The 24,597-nt window shown below is 63.8% G+C and overlaps 8 protein-coding genes across 8 annotated transcripts; 4 read left to right on the top strand and 4 right to left on the bottom strand.

The window, feature by feature from the left end:
* Nucleotides 1–86: 86 nt before the first annotated feature.
* BUB1 (protein kinase) lies at nucleotides 87–4,166 on the bottom strand (the record flags this gene model as incomplete). Its single annotated transcript, XM_069355229.1, has 4 exons — nucleotides 87–296; nucleotides 334–3,544; nucleotides 3,583–3,837; nucleotides 3,874–4,166. 4 exons carry the CDS (start codon nucleotides 4,164–4,166, stop codon nucleotides 87–89), a joined length of 3,969 nt encoding a protein of 1,322 aa, XP_069207300.1.
* A 267-nt stretch (nucleotides 4,167–4,433) lies between these two features.
* Nucleotides 4,434–5,649, bottom strand: NBP35_1 (cytosolic Fe-S cluster assembly factor nbp35; the record flags this gene model as incomplete). Its single annotated transcript, XM_069355230.1, has 2 exons — nucleotides 4,434–5,336; nucleotides 5,464–5,649. The coding sequence occupies 2 exons, from the start codon at nucleotides 5,647–5,649 to the stop codon at nucleotides 4,434–4,436; spliced, it is 1,089 nt and encodes a 362-aa protein (XP_069207301.1).
* A 210-nt stretch (nucleotides 5,650–5,859) lies between these two features.
* On the top strand, nucleotides 5,860–7,728 carry Q8F55_006780 (uncharacterized protein; the record flags this gene model as incomplete). Its single annotated transcript, XM_069355231.1, has 6 exons — nucleotides 5,860–6,410; nucleotides 6,474–6,555; nucleotides 6,614–6,783; nucleotides 6,886–7,033; nucleotides 7,348–7,449; nucleotides 7,498–7,728. The coding sequence occupies 6 exons, from the start codon at nucleotides 5,860–5,862 to the stop codon at nucleotides 7,726–7,728; spliced, it is 1,284 nt and encodes a 427-aa protein (XP_069207302.1).
* Nucleotides 7,729–11,733: 4,005 nt separating this feature from the next.
* On the top strand, nucleotides 11,734–14,650 carry Q8F55_006781 (uncharacterized protein; the record flags this gene model as incomplete). The annotated part of the gene is made up of 4 exons (XM_069355232.1): nucleotides 11,734–11,779; nucleotides 11,833–12,116; nucleotides 12,172–12,307; nucleotides 12,360–14,650. The coding sequence occupies 4 exons, from the start codon at nucleotides 11,734–11,736 to the stop codon at nucleotides 14,648–14,650; spliced, it is 2,757 nt and encodes a 918-aa protein (XP_069207303.1).
* An 877-nt stretch (nucleotides 14,651–15,527) lies between these two features.
* On the bottom strand, nucleotides 15,528–18,559 carry TIF32 (eukaryotic translation initiation factor 3 subunit A; the record flags this gene model as incomplete). Its single annotated transcript, XM_069355233.1, has 3 exons — nucleotides 15,528–18,330; nucleotides 18,386–18,465; nucleotides 18,521–18,559. The coding sequence occupies 3 exons, from the start codon at nucleotides 18,557–18,559 to the stop codon at nucleotides 15,528–15,530; spliced, it is 2,922 nt and encodes a 973-aa protein (XP_069207304.1).
* Nucleotides 18,560–19,628: 1,069 nt separating this feature from the next.
* Q8F55_006783 (uncharacterized protein) lies at nucleotides 19,629–21,615 on the top strand (the record flags this gene model as incomplete). Its single annotated transcript, XM_069355234.1, has 7 exons — nucleotides 19,629–19,651; nucleotides 19,731–19,741; nucleotides 19,795–19,841; nucleotides 19,923–20,008; nucleotides 20,050–20,128; nucleotides 20,223–20,924; nucleotides 20,974–21,615. 7 exons carry the CDS (start codon nucleotides 19,629–19,631, stop codon nucleotides 21,613–21,615), a joined length of 1,590 nt encoding a protein of 529 aa, XP_069207305.1.
* A 324-nt stretch (nucleotides 21,616–21,939) lies between these two features.
* Q8F55_006784 (uncharacterized protein) lies at nucleotides 21,940–23,037 on the bottom strand (the record flags this gene model as incomplete). Its single annotated transcript, XM_069355235.1, has 4 exons — nucleotides 21,940–22,623; nucleotides 22,659–22,759; nucleotides 22,796–22,856; nucleotides 22,891–23,037. The coding sequence occupies 4 exons, from the start codon at nucleotides 23,035–23,037 to the stop codon at nucleotides 21,940–21,942; spliced, it is 993 nt and encodes a 330-aa protein (XP_069207306.1).
* A 782-nt stretch (nucleotides 23,038–23,819) lies between these two features.
* Nucleotides 23,820–24,519, top strand: HAP3 (transcriptional activator hap3; the record flags this gene model as incomplete). Its single annotated transcript, XM_069355236.1, has 3 exons — nucleotides 23,820–23,948; nucleotides 24,084–24,194; nucleotides 24,240–24,519. The coding sequence occupies 3 exons, from the start codon at nucleotides 23,820–23,822 to the stop codon at nucleotides 24,510–24,512; spliced, it is 513 nt and encodes a 170-aa protein (XP_069207307.1). The 3' UTR covers nucleotides 24,513–24,519.
* Between the last annotated feature and the right edge of the window lie 78 nt (nucleotides 24,520–24,597).

Genomic DNA, 24,597 nt, shown 5'->3' on the forward strand with positions numbered 1-24,597 from the left:
CGCCGGTATCTATAGCAGCATCGTTTCATACAGTACACTAAGCATAAAGGATGAACCTCCTCCCCAGCTCACACCCTCGCGCCCTCCTACACCCGCCGGTTCTCGAGCGCACGCAGCTCGATGCGCTTGAGCATCTGCTTGAGCAGCTTGCCGTTCTTCTGGCAGTTGTCCTCGAGCCACGTCTCAAACTCTTGCCTGATGGCCCCAAGCTCGTTGGTGATCGGCAGCTCACCACCCAGCGTGCGCGGGTTGAGCAGCGTGTCAAACAGCTTGGACCACAGCTCGGTCTGCCAGTACTTGGGTTGTCAGCCTCATCCCAGCCACACAACTCACCCTCTTCAGCGGCGTGTCAATCTTGTACCGCCGCCCGGCCTCCGTCTCCACCGCTTCCGTCGCAATGTACTTGCCAAACAGGAGGCAGTAGCAGATGCTCGCGAGCCCAAAGTAGTCGGCCTCAAAGCTCCACGGCCGTCCCTCGCGCATCTCGACGCAGTCGCGCTCGTCCGTCTGCCAGTCGGCAATGAACGTCTGCTGCCTGCCGGCAGGGAAGAGCGACAGGTCGGCAGCGCGCCCAAAGTCGATGAGTCGCACACCCTTGTAGCTCCATCCAGAGCCACCCCGGCGGTCGTACTGCGCCGACCAGGCGTTCTTCCCGCCCTGCGCCGACGGGATCTCCTCGAGGCGCACGAGGCAGTTGTCGATCTTGAGGTCGCCGTGGATGATGTCGGCGGCGTGCAGCCCCTCCACGAGACGCAGAAGCTCAATGGTGAAGAAGATGGCCACGAGCTCGTCGGGGACAGACGGCCCGCCAGCGACGCCGGGCGAGATGCCCCACACGACGGCCTTGTTCACTACGTCGAGGAGCGTACCCTGCGGCGAGAAGTCGAGGACGAGGAACGACTCATCAGAGTAGACGTGCAGCCCGCGCGGTCGGATGATGGACGCGGACAGCGACGGGTCGAGGCGGGCGAGAATGTGCGACAGAATGACGCCCTCCCACAGCGAACTCGGGTGCTCGACCTTGATGGCGACGAGTGCGGCCGTGTCGTCCTCGTCCTCGTCTTCGTTGTCGCTCGACTCGTCTGCACGGGCAATGGCTGCGTCGCGCTCCTGCGCATCGACTGCAAGGAAGACGGCTCCGAAACCGCCCTCGCCCAGCTTCTCGCGCACCTCGAACGTCTTGGGTCCCAGTGACAGGTTGTAAGAGTCGTCCGATGGTGCCACAGAGATGCGCGAGGTGGTGCTTGATCGGCGAGCCTTGGCCTTGCCCGCCCGCTGGAGGGCAGGGAGACGGGCCGATGCAGAGTGGCGCTGGTCGACAATCAGAGCCATTGAGCTAACCGGTGGCTGCACACGCTGGAGAAGCGCATGCACAACGCTCGCGTCGGCGGGGTTGCACGGGTTAGCAAGCTCGGCCGCAGGCTGCGATGCTGCCTCTCCGCCCTGAGGCGCCGTCACAAAGTCGTCCGTGATCGATGTGTTGTCGACGACGACCATCGTGTTCATCATGCTCGTCGCCGTGTCCATGTCCCGCGCAATCGTGTAGCCCTCTGGCACGCCGAAAGCGCCAGTGTCGACTGATCCTGAGCGGTCGTAGGCCTCGGTGGCAGCCGTGCTGGCCGACTGAGGAGGTTCGGTGTCGTCCGCAAAGGTCGGCTCTGGCGACTGCCTGTTCGAAGCAGCGCCAGACCGCTCCTCCTCCTCAGCTACAGAGCTGAGGTTTAGTGGCTGAGACACGACAGCCGCCTCGTCGGCTTCGTCAAACTCGCTCAGAACGCTGGCGCGACGCGAGCTCCTCCACGTCGTGTTGGTCGTCCACTCGCCGGTTCTCTCCGTAATGGGCGTCATCTCGTGGATCTGAAACCGGCGCATGCGGCGTCCATACGACGAGGGGTCCTCGTCGTTGAGTTGGTCGTCAGATTCGTAGTACTCGTAGCGCTCGTCTTCCTCCTCCTCGGCGATACCTTCTGGCACCGCCGCAGTCTGCGACGGGTTGCCAAAGACGGCCGGGGTCGCGAAGATGTTGCCGGCAGGAGGGCGAGCCGGTGTCGCCTGGACGTAGTCGTTCTCGTCGTTGATTGGTGCCGGCGCAGGTGCGGCCTCCTCAACCGGCGTGTCGCTGAAGACGGCGAAAGCGCGGGGCTTGGAAGCGCTCGACAACGGGGCCTTGGCACCGAGCGGTGCACGCGCCGGCGTGTCAGAGAACACGTTCAGTTTCCTGGCCGAAGACGGGACGGCGTTCTCGTCGTTCACTGGCGGGGCTGATGCGTTCTCGTCGCTGAAGATGTTGAGCTTGCGCAGCGAGGCCGGCGCGGGGGCGTTCTCGTCCGAAACCATGCCAGGAGTAGCAAGTTGGTAATGCGAGGGGTGACTGTAGTTGTTGTGGTTGTATCCAGGCGCAGGTGTCGGAGTGGGAGGGACGGCGCCCCCTGGGGTCATCATGGACACTTGTTGACGCGCAGGCGGCAGCGGTGTGGGCAGGGCGTTAACCTCGTCCGCCTCCTCGTCCTCATCGTCATCATCGTCGTCGTCCGAGTCATCCGAATGCACCTTGTTGCCGTGGATAGTCTGGTTGAAGAGGCTCATGACTTCGGCATTGGCGAGCTTGGTGTTGACAGTCGGGCTTGGTGGACGAGCAGTCTTCTGCACCTTTGGTGTCGACGACCCCGGCTTGTGCCATCCCTTCTCCCAGTCCTTGAGCTCCTTCCAGTCTCGTCCAAGCAGACCAAGCTTCCTGGCACGGACTTCCTCAAAGCTCCACTCCTCATCACCACGGAAGGTGGCATCCCAGTCAAACATGCGGCGCTCCGTCTTGCCGTTTGACATCTTGGACTCGGCGCCGCCTGTGGGGCACGTCCAGGGCTGCATGACGAAAGCAGCGGCGTCCCGCTTGGTCTTCTTGGCAGCAGGCTTCGGAGGAAGTGGCAGTGATGGAACTGAAGGCACAGCCGAAGGAACACCCGTGGTGTCGTAGTTGCGGAGCGGGTCGGCGCGGAGGAGCTCGGCGTCGGAGAGCGGCGCCTTGGCGCGGATGCCGCCCAGTACCTCATGGCCGCGATGAATCTCGGCGTTGGCAGTCACGTTGTCCTTGAAGACCTCTAACTTGGGCGTGCGCGGGGCGACACGACCCTTCTGGGGCAGCGTCTCGCCCTTCCACGGCGTCGCCTCGACAACGTTCTCCTTGCGCCTGCCGTCGCGGGTGCCAAAGTCGTCCCAGGGGGTAGGCTCGGGGGCCTCGGCAGCACCAGACTCGTCAGAGAATATGGCAATCTTGGAGCCGTTGGTGCCCTTCGAGATTCTCGACGATGAGCTGCCCGGCGTCGCGCCGCTGACCGAGCCACCGCCGAGGCCGCCGCGGCCGACCTGTCCGAGCACGGCGCGCGCTGGTGTCGGTGCGGCGGGGGCCGGGTCGTCGTCGGGGATAGCACCTGATGGAGGAGCCATGATACGGGTGAGGAACGCCTGATGGCGGTTCTTCAGGCGCTCGACAGGAGCGGCCTTGCGGGCCAAGCCAAGGCGGTAGACGTCGTCGGCCTTCTTCTTCCTGTATGGGTTAGAGGACGCCCTCACTATCACACCCACCTTCCGAGGCCCTCCGCAGCCATGGCCCACTCCTCGTAGAATGCGGCGTGACGCGTGCCTATGTCTCTGGACTCGAGGAACGCCCACACCTCCTCGCGGCGCTCCACATGCCGGGCGAACATGATCCACAGCTTGAGGTATCGCGCGTCCTGGGCATAGCGGGCGTCGCCGATGAACCTGCGAGTCGTCTCCTCGAGCAGCGGGAGGACATGGTTTGGCGACGAGGGGTAGTGCTGGACCATGAAGGCGACGTAGCTGTGCGGGTTAGACCAGACTGCGGAACGTACCCACCGGTTGTACAGGTCGAGCACGTCCTGCACGCCGTCGACCATGTCCTCGCCCTCGCGGTCTCTCCGCTCCGCCTCCTGGATGTCGCTGAGGAACTTCTTGCTCCCCTCCTCGACGACGCGGCTGACCTCGTCCGCCTGGTCCTTGTCAAAGAGCACACCAAGGGTCGCCGCCGATCGCCCACTGGCAAGCGGACGGATGTTCTCCTTCTGCGACTCGATGAGGGCAAAGTCTGTTACGGGCCCACCATGCTCTGGTGACCCGCCTCGGTGGGGCGTGGGAGGCTCCACGCTCATGATGGTCGAGTGTCGATAGTTGTTAGCAGGTGCAAGTGGATAACGAGATTGAGCGAGAGAAATCAGTCAGGTCGATGCAGCCCATGGCTTGTTGTTTGGCTCCAGCCTTTTGGCTCCGTCACACGAGCTGACCACGTGGATTTGCCCCCGCTGCCACCAGTTGGGTTGTTCAATGTCGACCCTCCGTTCTCCTCTTGCTGATGGGCAAATGCATGGCTAACCGTACAACATTGATCTATAATGCACTGCTCCTCTCCCCGAGGCGCCTTACGCGTCGCCCAGGATCTCACGTATCCGCTGCACAATGTCGAGGTAGGCTTCGGTGGCAGGCGAGTCAGGGTAGGCGTCGAGGAAGCTCTGGCCCTCGTCGCACAGGGCGCCAATGCGAGGGTCCAGTGGCACCTTGCCGAGTACCTCGATGCCGAGCTCCTTGCCCATGGCCTCGGCGCCGCCGGTCGTCGGCGCAAAGATCTGCGACTCGCCCTTGCACGAGGGGCAGACGAAGCCGCTCATGTTCTCAACGATGCCAAGGATCGGGAGGCCAACCTTCTTGCAGAAGTCGATCTCCTTGCGCACATCCTGCAGCGCAACCTCCTGCGGCGTCGTGACGAGAACCGCACCGTCGATACCCGCCTCGGCAAGGTACTGGACGACGGAGAGGTGCTCGTCGGACGTTCCCGGGGGCGTGTCGACGACGAGGTAGTCGAGGTCTCCCCATGCCACGTCCTTGAGGAACTGCTTAATGAGGCCGTTCTTCTTGGGCCCGCGCCAGATGACCGCGTCGGCGGCAGAGGGCAGGAGGAAGCCAATGGACATGACGGCGAGGTTGTCGGTCGCGTACGCGGGCGACCAGCCCTCGGCGCTCGTGTGCACCGTGGCCTTGTCCAGGCCGGTGAGGAGGGGGATGGAGGGCCCGCAGATGTCCACGTCCATGATTCCCGTCTGCAGCTCCTCGTCGGCGGCCAGGGCCCACGCCAGCGCGGCAGTGAACGTCGACTTGCCAACGCCGCCCTTGCCGGAGAGCACCAAGATCTTGCGCCGCACGCTCTCCATGCGCTGGCGGATCAGCGGGATATCGGGATCGGGGCCCTTGGGGCCCTCGGCGCAGATGGCCTGGTTCGGGCAGCCGTCGCATGCGTCGGCCTTGCCTGCATTTTCCGCCTCGGGGCCCTAGAAGGTGGCGGGTGAGATGGGGAGGGTGGGATGGAAGGAGGAATAAGGCGCAGCATGGGTCCGAAGTTATAGGCAAGGAGATGACAGTCAAGAGCAGTTCTTCAACTAGTAGCGAGACACTCACAGGACAGTGCTCGTTCGCATCCTCGGGGACCTCGCCCACGGGCTCTGGCGATGAGCCGTTCGTGTCTCCGTTCGTGTGTCCGTTGGCGCCGTTGGCCGTGCCGTTTGCGATACCGTTGGAAACGTGCACGCCGTTTGCGATGCCGTTTGTGATTGAGCTCACGCCGTTCACGACCGCAGTGCTCATTTTGTCGTGTGTTGTACAAGTCGAGAAAGAGTTGTCGATGGAGGTGGCGAAAGTTGGCTGCAATCAGTCAGCAGTCGGCCGGAGATCATCGCCGCTTATCCGGACCGCCCCAGTAAGCCGCCTCCACCTCCACCTCCAAAGGCCAAAGTCTGACTGCTCTTCGATCCACCCATCGCAACCGACTCTGCTCCATTCTCACACCTCTACAGCATGCTGCGCACCGCCTCCAGTTGCCTAGCGCGGCCTCTTAAAAGGGGATCAGCTGGCGCCGCCCTCCAGCCGTTGTGGCGCGCCCGCGCGCTCCACGTCCACGCGCACACTCTCTCCTCGCCGACGCCCTCGTCCCTCAAAGCGCACCTCTCAGCCCTCCCGCTGACGTGGGCGTCCTCCGAGGGCCTGCTGTTTTCATTTTCGACGTCGCTGCCTGCCGCGTCCATCACCCCGCTTCTGGATATCCTCGCGGCGCACCCCAACGCCGTGGGCTCCTTCCACCTGTCACCGACGCAGACGCCCGAAGTCTCCGTGTCGACCTTCACGCCTGAGAAGGGCGAGGCAGCCGTCAAGAGCTGGCACCTCAGCGAAACGGGCCGCGCGCCACCGAGCGTCGGCAAGTGGCGGCGTCCTGGAGAACAGGAATATGTCGAGGACGACGCGGGCGACTCGATCGGCTCGCTCGAGGACCGGCTCAAGGACGGCGGATGGGACGGGCTGTGGAAGGCCCAGGGGGAGAGCGCCAGGATTGATGTTGGCGATGCTAAGAAGTGGGTGGGGCACCAGGGAGGGGCCTGGGGTGTGGGTTGTTGAGCTCGACGCTGACGGGGTAGTGTGGGGACGCTCGTCGCCCTGACAGACGCAACGCCAGCACCGACGCTCGAGGCCCTCGATGCGTTCCCCGCGGCTGCAAAGGTGGGTGTGGATGAGAGTATGAGCACCCGCGATTGTTGGATTTGTCTGATGCCCTCAGCTGGGTTACGTCGCGGCTCCGACGCCGTTCCTCACAGGATACCCATTTACATTGTTCCACGGACGGAAGGTCCTGCAGACTGGTGCTGTTGGGCTCGCGCTCCCCAAACCTGCAGATGTTGCTGTCGAGTATGGTGTCGAGTCGTTTGCGGCTCCTACTAGGGTCAAAGCGTGAGTACAAGCTTGTGCCGCCACAGCTTAGTTGGCCGGGGTTCTGCCCTGCGGCGTGTGTTAAACTTGCCGATCCTCTGCTTGCTGTCTCTGACCCCGCAGTGCTAGAGGAAACCTCTTGCTCACCATCGAGGGCCCAAACCCTAACCCAACTGCGACGCTCATCGCCGCCCTCCATGTCCGTGACAAGGGCAAGGCAGCCGGCTTGACAAAAGACGAGAGCTTTTGGCTTCAGATCAAAGATCCAAAGGTGAGTTGTACACAATCAATGTGCCACACGGCTCGTGTGCACTGCACTGCACATGGCGCACTCGTGACCTGCGCGTGTACGTCGGTCGACCGCGTCGCCGTGACGGGGTTGTGCCACCTGGCGGCGCGCGTGCGACGTGTTTTGTTCGCGTCGCGGCACGTACCCACGCTTTGGCATGCACCTACGGCAGGTAATCGACTGCCAAGCTGCGCTACGCAGACTGGGGCGCGGAACCGCTGCAACGAGATCTACCCCGCAGTGCTCGGTACACGACTTCGATCGCGCTAGTGACAATCTGGTGCTGACGGAAGCAGACGTCCGAACTGCGGGTGGTTCACATTCTTTCTGGTGATCCCAGCCGCGGCGCGCTCTCGTTAGATACGGAAATTCCCCTCGTGCCCGGGCAAGAGGTGCAGGTGGGCATTGCGATGTGCAGTCTTTCGCGTTTTCTGACAGAACACTAGTTTATGTGCCGCACCGGCGCGTTGCCCCTCCCCGAGCCGCTAGGTGGCGCCCTGCGGTTTGTGGCTCTTGCGCGGACCGACGATGTTGCCGTGGCTGCAAAGGAGGGAGCGCCACAGACCATCGACGGCTTCTTGGTGTCGTCCGAGGGGGGCTTTATCTGCAGCCCGGCGGGTGTGCCGACAGCCGTGATCACTGTATCTGGGGCCGCGGGCACTGCGGGATGGCGGTGAGACGGGGACCGGGACGGACGCCGGTGCCGCGGTGCCTCTGGAGTGTGTGTCCATGTGTTAGGCCGTTTAGGTTTGCACTATCGCGTGGTGTCGCGACGACAACAGCCGCTGGTTACGCCGGGCAGGCGTTCGTCGCGGTTGCTTGTGTTTGTCTCCTCACGCTCGATGCATGCGACCGATCAGAACATTGGCCCCCTGGCCCTTTGTGCCGAGCTGTACGTAACAGCGCAAGCATGCGCCCTTCCCGTGGAACTGTACCACACAAACAAGGCCGCCGCGGGCCCAGGTAGCTGGTACGCCGCCTGGCACGCTGGGGGGTTATGTAACGGTCGCGTGGGGTGGTGGTGCGCGGCAACATGCGCGGTGAGTAACCTGGAGGGGTGGACGAGGGGTGCACGGCAGTCTTGGTTGAGCCGCGGCTGCAGCTCGACGTCCTTCTCGCCGAGGGAAGCGCCGGGAAGGAGGCAGCATTCTGCGTGATATCAGCAGGGAATGTGAGTGATCGTGATCGAATCGCAGCTGCCACTGCGGCCCCTGACTCTCGGCATCCGGCTCGGACTGATCGCGAGCAGCGCGGCCGGGGCCCTAGTGTCCGACCGAACCGACAGGCTCGCGGGGTGCTGCATGCAGCCTGGTGCGGTGGTCGGGGGGGTGCGTACGCTACGTCGCCATGCGGCCCTCAAACCTTGCTGGTGCTCGGAGTTACTGCATATCTGAGGATGCGCTGGGGGTTGCGGCTTCCTTGCGGCGTGCTGGCGTGCGGTGAGGCGCGGCGCCCGTGTACGAGGCGAGCTGGCTCACTGGCTAGGCTACACGCCGCCGCTCGGCGTTGATCGCCAACAGGGAGGCAGTCACCGCAGCAGAGTGACGCCGCCGACACCTCACACCTCTCGTCATGCCGCGCGCTCGGCGAGCTGCCACGGCCAACTGGCAGTGCATGCATGCACGCGCAGTGCAGGCCCACGCACCCCGCGCCCTGAGCAATCGCTGGCTCGGCAGCATTAGGCAGCCGACGAATACCACACCCGCTAATGCCTCACCCGCCGCCTAATGCAGAGGAAGAACGCCACACCTCCCGTATTGTGCGGGACGTGCTAGCTAGGCTGGCGGGATCCGGCTGGCGGGGGATACCGGGGGTGGGTGGTGGGTACCGGCTGATAACTTTTCACTGTAGCCTGCTGGTCGCCGCTCCCCTCCCCCCCCCCGCGCCGCTTCTTCGGCTCCTCTGAATCAATGTGCGGCGTCTCTTTGAAGGTCGGATAAAGGGTGGCGCGTGGGGCAGGCAGCTCTGGATCTCTGTCTGGCTGGCGCTCAATGCTATCCATGCACGCGGGTACGGCACAGATCGCGCCGCCGCCCCTTCCCCTGCATCTTGCGTCATGCTCGCGACGAGATTCGATTCGCATTGACTCTCGCGCGGCGGCGGGGCTGACCTGAACTGAACGCCGCGACCGACAACAATAGCTGGCTGGCAGCTCCGCACCCCTGGCCGCTGGCGTGCAGCTGAGACACTTGGGCAGCGTGCTGCAGCGTGCTGCTCTGTTTTTTCCTGCCAGCCAGTTTTAAGCTCGGCTCTTACGTGCAGCCAGGCTACAGCCCGCTGCATCATCCTGCTGCATCTCGTCCCGGGGAATAATACTATAGCGCAGGGTGGGGTGGCCAGGGAGGGGCAGCCGTGGTCGCCGTGGTCTGTCACAAGGCGAGGGCCAGAGGGTCAAGCAACCAGCTGGCCCTGGCCCTGGCCTCCTCCGGGAGTATGGCGTCGGTCGGTCGACTGCTGCCCACGCCACGCCACGCAATGCACCACCCACCCACGCCGTCGCCGCCTCGCTCCTGCCGGGAGTCAAATTGTCGCATCATGACGAAGGGGGCGGCGCCGCCCTGCCCCTCCTCTCTGGCCCTCTGGCCCTCTGGCCACGCGCAATTCACAGACGGCAAGGCACCAGAGACACCAGGCGCCAGAGCAGAAAGCAGACCAAACCCGGCCGGCTGACCTGAGAGGCACCAGCCGTGCAGATGCCTGCCTGGCGTTCCTGTGAATTTGGACCTGGCTGGAAGAATGGATGGATGGATCCAAGGCTTCTTCATCGCGCTAGCTGGCTCGCTGCTGCAACGCAACACTGACAGCACGACTCTTTGACTCTTGGTTCTTCAGTCCATCTCTCTCTCTTTCGACGACGACAGCGGCAGCGACGAAGACGACGACGACGACGACGACGACGACGAAAAGCAGCAGCCCCGACCACTCTGGCGTCCGACCACCGCGAGTGTTGATCACCAGCACGCCCCGACCCTCGCCCTCGCTATCGCGGCCTCCTAGATCCTAGGCCAGCCTCGTGCAGCCCCACACCGGCCCTAGTCTTGTGAGTGAGATCTCTGCTCGTTTCTCGTCTCGGCCCTTGTCTCGTCCATCTCGTTGCATCTCGTCGCGACTAGCAACCGTCGGCGTGGAGGCAAGGCAACGCAAGTCGCCACGGCTGCGGCAAATCGCCGCCCCATGCTGCGGGCCCGCTCTGTCCTGATCGTCGCCCTCGTCGCGTGCACGGCTCTGCTCGTTGCCTCGCCAACAGGCATGCGTGTGTGCATGCAGGTCGACGGGCGTCGCTCGTTGCTGTCTGTGCCCGTGGCCCATGCTCTACGGCTGTGGCGCGCCCGGTCTCTAGCCCGGGCGGGGGGACGCACAGAGCTCGAGCGCGGAATGTTGCACCGTCTCTCCCAGGGCGGTATCCGCATGGGGTGGGTGGGCAAACAACAGGCTTGCAGCGTGCTGTATGCAGCATGCAGCGACGGGGCGAGGCAACAAGGACGTTGCTGGTGCCCCCGGTCTGCATTGCTCGCATTGCTCGCCACTCTCGCTCGGTCTCCCGGGCGCTGGGGGCACTGGCGGCACTGCCGGCTGGCTCCTGGCGCATGAATGTGTGCGCTATGCACAGTCTGCATTCATTTGCGCCAAGCAAGTCACCCCCCACCCACTCCATTCCACTCGCGTCGTGTAAAAATGAGGCTTTGCGACGCGCGTGTCGTCGTCGGTTGTCGTCGTCGTCGTCGTTGTTGTCGTTGTTTGGCTGGTACCGAGCAAGCAACTTGGAATCCTGGCTAGAGTTGTGCTTTGCTTGCGTACTATGGTGCCTCGCCTCGCATCGCATCGCATCTCGTGGCTCGGCCGCCTTTGTCCCTCAATCTAAGCTCGTCGTCACCACATGGCGAGGAAGCAAAAAAAAAAAAAGGTGGTGCCGTGTGCGTGCCGTATAGGACTGCCAACCCAAATACGAGGTAACAGTGCCTGGGTGCAAGGGGGGAGGAAGGGGAGGAAGGGGGAGGAACACGAGTGGAATGGGTGGCACAAGGTCTGAAAGGGCTCAAGGGGGTAAGGTTGGACAGACGACCTGGCCTGGGTGACTACTGGCGGGGCAGGCAGGCAGCGGCACAAGAGGGAAGGCGCCGCCGTCATGATGACTGGCGTTCCTTTTCAGGTGCCTGGCCACACCACCCACACACATTATTCAGAGCGAGAGGTCCGGAGCGAGGCAGGCACTCTGGATTCTCTCCGGAGCAGAGCAGAGCCAGCACCAAGCAGGGTTTCAGTGCTCCTACTCCTGCTCCTCCTCGACGACGAAAGACTGGCGACAATCGCTCAAGTCGTTACACTCTCTCCGTCTGTCTCTGTGTAGTGACAAGTCTCGACGACCACGCCCATCCATCTCGTCGCGGCGCCCCCGTTCCTCCCCCCTCAACGGCCGTGGTTGTCACCTCGCAGCCACACATACCCCGTTCCCACTCGCTCGCTCGTTCCCTTTTCCAGCTCGTTCCAGACCCCGTTCTGTCTCGCAACCTTCCCTGCTCCAACGGCGAATGCCCATCTCGCGCACACTCTCCTTGGATCTCAAACGACCAGCAACAATCAACAATAGCTGACAGTAAAAGGCTCATTTAGCCAAACCCCCCCTCCCCTAGCTCCTTCTTCCCCTCACCTCACCCACGGGCTCGATCCTATCGTCGCCCACAATGGCTCGCGACTACCCTCCGGCAGCGCTCTGCGACGGGGGAAGCAGTAAGTAGTGGCGAGCTTGCAACAGGCCACCGTCGCTAACCACCTTGCTGCAGACTCTGCCGCCCTCGCACAGTGGTACTATGACAACAACCGCGCCGTGCCGATCCACCCCCAGCCCGGTGTGCTCGTCGCCTCGATTCTCGTGTCCATTCTCGGCTCGTATGCCACCCTCCTCGTTATCGGTCGACGAACATCGTCCCGCGGTATTCGCAACCTCGCTCTCCTCCTCCTCGCTGCCCTCTGCTTTGCCGCCGTCGCAGTGTGGGGAATGCACTTCGTCTCGATGATTTCCATTCGCCTCAAGCCTTGCGGAAACAACATCACTTGGTACCTGAACGTGAGTCGCGCGCCCGCACTGCCCCGCGCCACGTCCGTGTGCTGACGCCCTCCAGTTCTCTGCTGGCATGACCGTCCTCTCGCTCTTTGTGCCGCTCATTGCCACCTCGTTTGCTTTCTGGTTCTTGGGATCCGAGGCAGACTTTGTCTGGTGGCGTGGTATCATTTCCGGTGCCATTGTCGGCCTGTCGAGTAAGTGGAACACGGTCAATTGCCAAGACGACGTGTCTAACACACGCCACAGTTGGTCTCATGCACTACTCGGCCGCCTTCAGGCTCCCAGACCTCGACCCTTCGTACTCGGCAGTCACCGTCGTCTTCGCCCTGATCCTTGCGTGTGTCGCTGCCACCATTGCCCTCTCGCTCTTCTTCCGTCTCCGCCAGCAGTGGCAGGACTCGTTCTGGAAGCGTTGCGCCTGTGCCGTCTTCCTTGCCACCGCTGTGTGTGGCATGCACTACCTCGGTCTCGGTGGCGCCTCGTACAAGGTCCGCCAGCACACCACGGTCAACCCCGAATCTCTCACCAACGGCGCCACCCAGTCGACCCGTCTCACGATCGCCATTTCCGTCATGTGCGCGTGTATCATTGTGCTCTCGATCGGAATCGCCGTTGCCGACTTCTTCATCCGTCGCGACATCCGTAAGAAGGCCCGCCACATTGTCGTCGCCTCTGCCGCCTTTGACCAGACTGGCAAGCTTCTCGTGCGCCACGACGGTACCATCCCCATGCAGATTATCCAGACGGACGCCGACCTCTCGCGCGTCCTGGGAGAGCTCGACCCCCGCCGTCCGACTTTCCAGTGGCTCTACCAGCTCTCGTTCAACTGGGGCGTCATTACGCCCTTCGTCCCCCGCATCCTTCGCGAGATCTCGTCGCGTGGCAGGAAGCCCGACCCGCCTCCCACTTCGGACCGCAGCATGAACCGCTCGGCCTGGGAGCAGCTCCTCTTCCGCTCGCGTTTCGTCGAGGCCTGCACGCTTCTCGCTCACCAGCTCGACCTCTCCGTCGAGTCCCTCGGCGTCATGTTTGACCGTGTCCTTACCACCGGCACTCGTCAGAACGACGGCACCAAGAAGGACGACGAGAAGAACGCCACTCCCGACGACGAGAGCTCTATCCACGGTATCACTGTCCACCTCCAGACCTCGGAGGGTGTCATGCTCTTCATCGTCCGCAGCATCGGCTCCGGCAAGCCTGCTTCCCACGACCTGCCGTCGGCCGAGAAGCAGCTTGGTGTCTCCAACGACAACATTGACTCGTACCTTGCCCGCGGCTACCGTCTCACCGAGACTCGTTTCTTCTCCAAGACTCTTGCCGACAACATGGGTGTCTCCAAGCAGGAGATGGACCTCTTCCTTTCGGCCTGCAAGACGTACGCCAAGCGTGGTACGCGCCCCGTCGTTCAGGCCGGTGGCGCCTACCTTGGTCTCTTTGGTATCCGCCCTGCCTCGGACCACGGCCTGGATGTCCTCGTCTACAACTTTGCCCGCCACCAGATCCCTGCCTACCGTCTTCCTGATGTCGGCTACCCGCTTACACCGTCGATGCGGTCATTCGTCCGATCATGTGCGAATCTCACCATGGGCGAAGTATTGCAACAGTGCAACGATGCGGTTCAGAAGGCCGAGGCTTCCGACAACGAGTCGCAGCTGTCGCTCGACGAGACTCTGTACGAGTTCCAGGCCGCTATCGCTGTCGCCATTGAGGCTCTGACCACTGCGCTCCGCTGCTGGCCCGACCTTCAGCAGACTGCCAGGCTCTCGCCCGAGATCCTCGACCTCCCCACTTCGGACAACGATGACAAGGTTCCGGCCCAGATGATCATGCTTGAGGTCGTGCTTGGTGCTCCCGAGGCCCGCATTACCCCAGTTCAGTCGCGTGCCTCTGGTGTCCAGGCTCCCGGTGTCCGCACCGGCCGCGCCGACTCGGACAAGCCTCCTCCTCCCTTCGTCTACACTCCGTTCAACCTCTTCACCAAGTCGCAGACCATGCTCATGCGCTCTCGGGGATGCCAGGACTACTGCCGCAACACGCAGTCTGACCTTGCTCGCCTCTACCCCTTCGTTGCCAGCGACGTTGCGGCCGAGATGGACGAGGCCGACGACACCAAGACGACGACCAACCCCTTCGACCCCGCGGTCCCCTCGCTCAACGGCCGCTGGAACTCGCGCATGTCCAAGATCAGCAAGGGTCTCTCGGTCGCTACGGGCGGCAAGGACGGATCGTCGATCCACGGCCCTCGCTCGCCAGGATTCAGCGACCCAATCTCGCCCGGCAGCGAGCTCGACTCGACTGTCCTGGGCTCGCCAGCGCACCGCAAGGCGAGCAAGGCGCCCTCGTTCCAGCACATGCGCCGCGGAAGTCACGCCGGCACCGACGACGACCTCGACTCGCAGTCGCCGACAGACATTCCCGGACCTCCCATGTACCAGAACATTCGTGCGACGACCGAGGGCTGGTACTCTCGGTCGATGCGGACGATGGAGCGCAACGACCGCGGCGGTCTGTTGGAGGGTGTCGACCTCTCCGAGTAGGCGGCGCGTTGCACACGGTTTTTCTTGTCTTTCAGTATAATAGACGCTGCCACGCTCGATCTCCACCATCACCACCAACAACAACAGCACAAGAGTTTTCCTCGCCGGGTTTTAGTCTCTGCCTGCCTAGCGCAGCCCTCGTCCAACGGGCCCCACGAGCTTGGGGTCGCGGTAGATTTCGGATCGTTGCCTGTCCCACCCCACCGTCATTGTTTGCTAGGTAGTCTATGTGTGATGTACCAAATATTATTGCGCGTGTGCTGGAATCGGCGAGCAAGCAAGCGCGGAGCTGCTGCCAAGAAGTGCAAGGGCGCAAGGGAGATTGAGATTGGGTTTGCCCTTCATTAGCGAGAGCCTGCGGGCGCCAGCACTTCCGCGTGTGTCTCAGGTTCAGGTGTGCGCAGGTGGGCGGGTGTGCACGGTGCGCGAGTCACATCTGACACTGGCAGGCACCCAGCCGCAAATCAGGTCCCAGGCAAGTATACAGCACAGTTGGGCGAGGGACACCCGAAACGTTCCGTGCGCTTGTGTCCTGGTGTGCGCGGCGTGCGTTTCGGAACGTCGCGGGCGAGGGAGGGTGCGGCGCGGTGCGGCGATCAAAGACGAGGGCCCTCCTCGGCGAGGGGAGGCCGCACGCTCCGTCACGCCGCTGGGCACCCGCGGCGCGCGGAGCCTGCTGAACCTCTTGCTGCAGCCAGTTTCCGTCGGCGCGGCCGTAGTCCGCTGCGTTAGTCGCCACGAACAATGTGGCTGCCACTGCGTCTGGCGATCTTGCCGGCGGGTCTCGCTCCCCCGCCCCCACACCCCCACACCCCAAGCCATGGTCCAAAGATGCATGTACCGTGCAAGACTACAACGGTCTACCCCCTGCTCCCTCCTACCAGCGAGCACCGCCGCGACCCGAAGGGGTGCGCGCACCGCCGCCAGGTCCGCCGCCGCGGGGCACGCCCATGCCACGCCTGTACACACCGCCACGCTCGGGCGATGGCTCGGCCGGCGAGCCGTTGGCAGGGCTCTGAGTTGGCGGTGGGGTAGCGGGCGAGACGGGAGCAGCACCACCGGCCTCAGCAGCCTTCTTGGCAGCCAGACGCTCGCGCCATCCACCACCACCACCGGCGGCGGCAGCACCACCAGCCGCCACAGCGGGCGGACGGTATCCACCGGCCGAGGCGGGCGAGGGCGTGGGGGCAGCAGTCTCTGGTCGGCGGAATCCGGCACCCGATCCAGCACGCTCGGCACGACGACGCTCAGCCTCCTCCTCACGCTCGCGCTGCTGGCGAATCTTCTCGGCGTCGCGTGCGCGCTCGGCCTCACGCTCGGCCTTCTGGGCAGCGGCACGGTCGGCAGCCTCCTTCTTGCGCTGCTCAATCTCGGCGGCCGCACGGGCCTCGGCCTCGGCGCGCTCGGCGGTGAGACGGGCCTCCTCCTCCTCGCGCTCGCGGGCGGCACGCTCGGCCTCCTCGGCCTCGCGCTCACGCTGCTCGCGAGCCTCCTTCTCGGCACGGTGACGGGCGAGGACGCCGGCAAGGAAGCGAGACTTCTCCTCGGCAATCTTCTGGGCGGCGGCCTGGCGGGCGGCCTCGAACTCGGCCTGCTGCTGCGACTCGACGGCCGAGCGGGCAACAGCGTAGTCGGGCATCATGCGGCCAAGACGGGCCTTGAGCTCGATGGCGTACTTCTGCTGAGCAATAGCAGCCTCGCGAGCCTGGGCGTTGATGCGGTCGTGCGCCTTGCGGTCCTCCTCCTTCTGGCGCTCGTAGTCGGTAACAAGCAGAGGGCGCTCCTCCTTGCGGTAGGCACGCTCCAGGTGGTCGACGCGCTTGGCAATGATACGCAGGCGCTCGTTGAGCTCGCGCTTCTCCTTGGCAATGTGTTCGACCTGCATGGCAACAATCTTGGTCGTGTCGAGGTCCTCGTCCTTGATGGCGTCGACGTCGACCTTGAGACCGTTCTTGTTGGCGAGCTGCTCGGCAAGCTTGCGGGCCTCCTCGCGACGCGTCTCGTCCATCATCTTCTGCAGACGGTCGAGCTCGGCCTGGCGAGCAGCCTCCTTCTGGGCACGGGCGGTCTCCTCGGCGAGCTGCTTGGCACGCTCGGCACGGGCAGTCGACTCCTCGCGCTCGCGGCGGAGGTTGGCCTCCTCGAGAAGCTCGCGACGCTTCTGAACAATGAGGCGGCGGTGGGCAATCTGCTTGCGCTCCTCCTCGGCCTCGGCGAGAGCCGCAGCGAAGGCATCGGCACGCGAGACAACGGGGGTAGGGTTGAGGTACTGGATGGCGTTGTGGAGGTAGATGGCGAGGTTCGAGAGGCGGTTGAGGTCCGCAGGGGGAGCGGCAAAGTTGACAGTCTTGGCGACGTGGTCAACAGTGGCGTTGAGGTCACCGCGGCGCGAAGCCGTCATGAGGAACTTCTCAAGCGCGGGCATGTCAGTCTCCCAGGGTCCACCGTCGAAGGCCTTGACAAGCGAGAGGATGTACTGGAGCGAGATGGTCTCGTAGACGCGCGAGAGCTCCTGGATGAGGCGGGAGAGGATAACGTCGCGGAGGGCGGGGAGGTAGGCCGCAAAGTCGGCAGGGAGCTTGGCGACAATGGGGGCAAGGAGCTTGCAAGCCTTGAGGGGCTGGAAGTCGACCTCGACAATGTTGTAGAGCTGACGGACGTCGGCGGGGACGCGCTTGAGGTGCTTGGCACCGGCGTCCTTGACAAGGGCCTCACGGGTGGGCATCTTGGGGAGGTTGAGGAGGGCAACGAGGCGCTGCTTGGTCTCAACGTCACCGAGAGGGACGGCGAGAGCCGAGAGAAGAACGGCGGCAGGAGCACGGTCCGAAACGGTGCCGGCGCGCTCGGCGTACTGGTAGTAGCGAGCCCAGGCGGCGGCGTGGAAGACGGCGGTCTGCTTGCCACCCTCGGCACCGAAGATCTGGGTAAGCTTCTCGTAGTAGTTGGCCATCATGGAGGGCTTGGCGCCCTTCTTGCCGGCAACGAGGCCGTGAACATCCTCGACCGAGCGGAAGGCCTCCTGCCAGAGCTCGAGCTCAACGGCGGTCTCGAGCTGAAGGAAGCGAGTGTCGAGGTGGCGCGAGAGGGTCTCGGGGTCGGCGAGGTTGACGGCGTGCTGCTGGTGGCCGTACTTGGTGGCGTTGGCAAGGTCCTTGCGGAGACGCTGCTCGCAGAGGCGGCGGAAGTCCGACTTGCGCGAGTGCTCCTTGCAGAACTTGAAGGCGCGGTGGGCAATCTCCTGGTAGATGATCTCGAGACGGTCGTTGCCCTTGGCAATGTCGAGGGCGACGTCGTAAGAGTCCCAGCAGAACTTCTGGGCAGGGCCGATAAGTCTGCGCTCAATGCGCTCGCGGTCACCGGCGCTGTCAATGAAAGCGTCCTGGAGCATGGTCAGGGGCTGGAGGGGAAGCTCATCGTCCTCGGGCTCGGCCGACGAAGCGGGAAGCGCGGCGACCTCGGTGGCGGCCTGCTCCATGGCGGCCTTGAGCTTGCTCTCCGACTGGTCGAGGAAGTGGCGAAGGACCTTCTCGATCGAGCCGACGTTGACGTTCTGGGCAGCATTCTTGTACTGGACGAGCGCCTCGCGAGCGTCCGACTTGCGGTGGAGGGAGACGCAGAGGTCGAGGTACTTGATGATGATGGGCTCAAGGGTGGGGATGGGAGCATGCTTGAAGCGCTTCCTGTAAACAACGGTCAGCTATTGTCCGCGCCTTGCCACCCAGCGGGCCAACGCACGAGAGGAAGACCTCGGAGAGGAACTCGAAGGCCTGTGCCTGCGACTGGGTGGTGCCGAGCGCGAGGAGCTCCTCGGCGCGCTGCGCAACACGTTAGAACAGGAACCCCATGCGCGTAGCAGTCTGTAATGCCCACCCTCAGCGCGTTCTCGGGCTTGACGTAGACGGGGGGCATGTTGATATGTGATGCCTGGTTTTGTGACGCGAAGTGGTCGACTTTTTTGGACTGCGACTTTTGGTTGTCGAGGTTTTGAAGGGTTGGATGGGCAGACTACGGATCTTCCTCTCTGCCGGCTTGACGCACTTGGGCAGTGATTTATCGATTCAGTAGCTGGAGTGTGGGAGGGTGGTGGAGAGGGAGTGAGGAAGGAGGTGCTGATGGCGAGCAGCGAGCAGCGATGGAGCAGCCAGCCTGCTGCAGCCAGCCAGCCAGTATCGAAAAGACTTGCCAGGCAGGCAGGCGCGTGTGGCAGCCAGCCAGCAAGACTGCCAGGCGTGCACCCACCCCACCAGCCAGGATCACTTGCACTCAGGGGTGGGCAACAGCCACGACGAGAATTCACCCAGCTTCATTGTATCATATCACCGCTAATGCCGGCGGGTGGCATCTTTGGCTGGGTCGTGCCTGGTTTGAATCTCAGTGATGGATCGCATGGGTTGACTGACTGACGATTGAGGCAGTGCCCTGGTGTAAGTGGTGCATGTGCTGGCTGGCTGCGCTGCGCTGCGTCGTGGTCCGACGAGTTCTCCCTCCCGTCGCCCTTGTCGTCACCCAGCTGGAACAGTCGTCGTCTCGTGGTGCGTCGTCGTCCTTCTCTCTCTCGGTGCACCCCCCCAAGGGGCAGACAGGCAGGCAGGCAGCCAAGTTCCCAGGGCGCAGCACTCGTGCACCACCCCCCGCGCCCCTCTTGGCCCGTCCGTCGTCACCGCAATATGTAGTGACGCGGCGTCATCATAATACCCAACATTACCCCAAGCCTCACCATTTTCTAATAACAAGTCTAATTGGGGACTGCGCATCTCATTTAGAGAAGCCCAGTGTGTCGGCCGGCAGCAGTGACGCCACCAGCCATTACCACCCATCTCCCACTTGCCCCTCCCCCGCCCTTACCTTCCTCGCCTTCCTCCACAACCGAGGCCCGCGTCGTCGTCGCTTTCATTGCATCCACCATCCAACTCGCAACACCCCACCTCTTTGTACATTCACTCTCATCGAGTTTACCACAGGCGACTAGGACCAGACCATGGCGCAGTCCCTGCAACACTTGTGAGTAGTCGACCGCAACACGACGAGCCTTGCCCGCCGCCGAGGTTATCGCTCGGATCCGCAGCTGACATGTTCGCAGTGGTCGAGGCGGTGAGCCCAGCTTGAACGATGACGAAGCGGTGCCATACTAACGTCGCCGACAGCCCTCCGGGTGGCCAAAAACTACACCAAAGGTTACACGGACACGCAGGTAGGTCGCCGAGCTTGCTACCTGGCTGGCGCCAAGGGGTCGCCCGCCACCAATCGGCTCGCGCTCACACGCATTGCACAGACCAAGGTCCGAGACTCGACCTCGAACGATCCCTGGGGGCCGTCGGGCACCCAGATGAACGAGATTGCGCAGTTGACGTACAACCAGTACGCCTTGGAGTGGATGCGCAGAGAGCTGACCTCGTCAGGAGCGACTTTGTCGAGATTATGGAGATGCTCGACAAGCGCCTCAACGACAAGGGCAAGAACTGGCGCCATGTCTTCAAGGTGCGCAGACCTGGTCATGGGCATGGGCTCCGCGCCCGGGAGAATGCCTCGTCCAAGGCGCCGCGTCGCAAGCATGCTAATGACATCACACTAGGCGCTCACCGTGCTCGACTACTGTCTGCACGCAGGATCTGAGAACGTCGTCATCTACTTCAAGGACAACCTGTACATCATCAAGACGCTCAAGGAGTTTGTCTATGTCGACGACCAGGGCAAGGACGTCGGCCACAATGTCCGCCAGAAGGCAAAGGACATTACCAACCTGCTGCAAGACGAGGAGCGACTGCGGTCCGAGAGGAGGTCTCGTGGTGCTATGCGTGACCGCATGCTCGGCAACCTGGCCGAGAGCGGCTTGCGCGGAGAGGACGACTACGGTGGACCGCGTCGCCGTAACTCGAGCGACGGCCCTCCGCCGCCCAGCCGCCCGCAGCCGACCAGAAGCCGTACCACGGGCGGCGGAGGTGGCGACGACGACGAGTTGCAGCGTGCCCTCCAGGCCAGTATCGACAGCAACAATGATGAGCAGAGACGCCGGACCCAGACCCAGCAGGAGGAGGACGACCTGCGGAAGGCTCTGAGACTGTCGGAGGAGGAGGAGGCACGGAAGAAGCGCGAGGCCGAGGAGGCGACCAAGAACGCTCTGATGGACGACAACTTCCAGCTCGAGTCGAACAACTTGTACCAGCAGCAACAGCAGGTCGACCTGTTTGCTCAGCAGCCGACCGGCTTCCAGCTTGTGGACGTCAGCAACCCGTGGGGCCAGCAGCAGCTCCAGCCTCAGTACACGTCGTACAACGTGAGTGGAGACTCACAAGCACAGAGCGCACAGAGTCTGACACACGCAGCCATTCCACGCTCAGATGCTCGCTCAGCAGCAGCAACAGCAGCAGGAGGAGCTGCTCCGCCAGCAGCAGTTGCTCCAGCAGCAACAGCAGCAAGAATACTTGCGTCAGCAGCAGCTCCTTCAGCAGCAGCAGACGAGCTTGCTCCCCCAGCCGACTGGCTACGGCTCGAACAACCCATTCGCGCCCAAGCCGCCCCAGCGATCGCTTCTCGACCCCCAGCCAGGAAGCAGCTTCAACAACTCGTTCCTTCCTGTGCCCCAGGCGACGACGCCGCAGACGCCTTCGCCGGGGCTCACACAGGACCGGCCCTTCACGTCGCAGCAGCCCCTTGCGCCGTCATCTCCGGCCCAGACAAACGTCAAGCCTGCATGGCAGGCACCCGTCAAGACGGACGACGGCAAGAACTCGGACCTTGCCAACCTCATTGGCCGCGGTCGCGAGGACGGCCTCGACACATTCGGCAACGTCGGAAACCTGCGTGTGCCTACTGGCAGTGTGTTCCACCAGTCGAACCGTGTTGCGGTCCAGCAGACGGGCCTGCAGCCGCAGGCGACCGGTTTCGGTGCCAACAACCCGTTCGGGCGCCCTCCGCAGCAGCAACAACAGCAGCAGAACAGCGACCAGCCCTTCTTCTCCATCTAGGCGTATGTCGTGTTGATTGAATATTTATTCACGAGCAGGTGATGCCTGTATTTGGCGCATGGGGAGCATTAGTAGAAGGAGCATTGGTTTGTTGTGGCAAATTGTTGAGTATACCCTCTTCACGTAACGATATGCAGAGTTTGGCGGCGACGCGAGCGCAGCGGGGAGGTCGGCATGGGAGCACGTCGGGTCTTGGTGGCGGCGGGTGGGAGAGGGGTACGGGTCGCGTTGATCGACTCGGCACACAGCCCCAGAGCTCTACAGCAGATGGCATGGGTACAACGATACAAGCAGGGAGTACAGTGGCTGAGCGCGGCGGCCAGTCTATGTGCGGCGCGCGAGGAGGCTGAGGAGGACGGCGATGAGGATGGCGAGGATGGCGTCGAGCCAGATGGGGGGTTTGTTGGATGTCGACGCGGCGGGGTGCGCGCCGGGGGCTGGGGCGGCGGGGCGAGCTGGCGCAGTGGCGGGGTGCGCGGGGCGCTGTTCTGCTGGGTGCTGGGCTGCGGGCTGGGCTGGGCGCTGGGCTGCGGGCTGGGCGGGGTGCGCCGGACGCTGAGCCACGTTCTGGGCTGCGGGCGGTGCGGGGTCCGGGTTCGCAGCCTGCTGCTGCGGCGCGCGCTCTTCTGGCGGGCGCTGGGCTGCGGCGCTTCCTGGCGCTGGCAATACGGCGGGGACCTCGTTCGCCGTCGACGACGACGACGACGACGACTGCGCCGGCTCCTGCACCTCGTCCTCGCGCTGCCTGCTCTTGCCTGCCCCACCGGCCGCGGGCAGCACATCGGGCAGAATGGCGAGGTTGCACTCTGCGCACGTGGGGCACGTCCACTCGCGCGACAGCTTTGCGAGGCGCCTGCGCTCGTCTGCGGGCTGGTCGAGCGCGCCGATGGCGCTGAGCGCCTCGCCGTCCTGCGTCCAGAAGGCGCGCAGGCCCGTGATGGCGGTACGCACGCCCCACGCCGGCTGCCAGCTGCCGGCGTGGAACGAGGTCAGGCCGTCGATGCAGATCTGAGGCGTCAGCGCGCAGAGGGGGGCCGACGCACCTTCTTGCCCAGCTCGAAGCGCCCGTTCGGGGTCAGCATGACAATGTCGGGCGCGCTCATCGGGTACGTCGGCGGCAGGATGATGCGCAGGTGGTACAGGCCTGGTGTGAGCCGCGAAGGAAGGGCCAGCGACTCACCGCCCTCGTAGTCGGTCCCCTTGACGCCGCGCAGCGTGCAGTGCCACTCGAAGATGTCGCTCTGGGGGTCAGCGGAGCAGCTAGGCGAGGCGCACCTCGAGCGGCGCGGCGACAAAGTCGTCCGTGTCGGGGTCGGACAGCTCGGACGCCTCCTGCATGATGCGCTTGACTGCCGTGCTGCGCAGGTTGACGCGCGGGCGCGGGCGGGGTGTCGAGGCGGTCGAGGCCGAGGATTCTGCCATTGTGCGTGGGCGATGTTGCGGTTGAGACTGCCGAGACCGAGCTGCTCGTCAGCATTGTCGGTCGCGTTGCCTCTCCCGTCGGTCGGCCGCGGTGGCAGCTGGCCCGCCGTGCCTGGACAGCTCACACTCCACCCACCCCACCCCACCCAGTCGCCACCCACCCACGCCGCCGGCCGGACGATCCGCCAATTTGCTCCCGTGACCCCATCCTCGTCGCTCGTCTTGCCCCCTCGCCGCCATCCCCTCGCCTCCGCCCGTGGCAGAAATCCGCAAAACCGAAAACTGTCCGCGGCAACCATAAACACACCCACAACACTCCCCACTCACTCGCCATCGCAGCATCTGTGCATACCGACCCGAGAGCCGACAGCGACAACGACGAAGACGACAGACGTCCGCCCACCCGCCCTTTTAGTCAGCCACCAGTGTCGCCGGGCCGACGCCGACGACCGGACGCCGATTTTCGCGCCCGTCACATTTCGCCGACGCGCCGCTGCCCAGCATCGACCGCAGCATCGACCGCGCTCGCCTGCTCGATACTCTGGGTGTTGCTTGCAGACGCCGCCGAGCCGCCGCCGCGTGACGGTTGATTCCCGACCGACGCCCACCCGACCCCACCCCACCTGACCGACGACGACGATCACTTGATAACTCGTCGCAATCCGACTGGCTCGTGGCCCACCCGAGCACTTTCACGCAGCCAGCGCGCAACCCCCGCCAACTCGCCTCGAGCTGCCGCCCAGCCGCTGCGACCTCCCTCCCCCCTCCCCTCTCTACCCGCCATGTCCGAACTGCCAAATCTCGCGCCCCAGGGCGGCGCAAGTGGCCCAACAGCTGCGGCGGCCGCGCCCGCCGCGCCCTTCACCGACGCGCAGGTCGACGAGTTCAGAGAACAGGACAGGTGGCTGCCGGTGAGTTTGTGCGAGCAGAGTGCGGCGTGGGCGAGTTGCGATGGCAGCGTGTCCGCACACTGCCCCACATCTCGTCAGCTGCGGCTCAGGCCCTGCTCAGGCCCTCGCCTCGCGTGACCGTGACTAACCTGCCAGATTGCCAACGTCTCGCGCATCATGAAGAACTCGCTGCCGACAACAGCAAAGGTGTCCAAGGAGGCCAAGGAGTGCGTGCAGGAGTGCGTGAGCGAGTTTATCAGCTTTATTGTGAGTTGTCTGCGTTTGCTCCATGGCATCAACTCACGCGCCCAGACATCCGAGGCGGCAGAAAAGTGCCTCAATGAGAAGCGCAAAACCATCAACGGCGAGGATATCCTCACGTCGATGCGCGCGCTCGGCTTTGACAACTACGAGGGCGTCCTCAAGGTCTACCTCGCCAAATACCGCGAGCACCAGATCAACCAGGCGCGCCAGAGGCAGAACCAGGGGCAGGCCGCCGCAGACGACGACGGCGAGCTCAAGCGCTCGGCCGACGACGACGACGGCGACGCCAGGCGGAAGAAGCCCAGGAGCAAGAAGGAGTAGAGCCGTCCTGGTGGCGGCAGTAGTGTGACGAGACGACGTGCCAGCTGGGCATCATTATACCCCCTTCGACATAGAGCGGACTCTT

This window comes from Vanrija albida (genome assembly GCF_041260175.1).
Source record: "Vanrija albida strain AlHP1 chromosome Unknown contig_5, whole genome shotgun sequence".
In the NCBI taxonomy this organism is placed as follows: Eukaryota; Fungi; Basidiomycota; class Tremellomycetes; order Trichosporonales; family Trichosporonaceae; genus Vanrija; species Vanrija albida.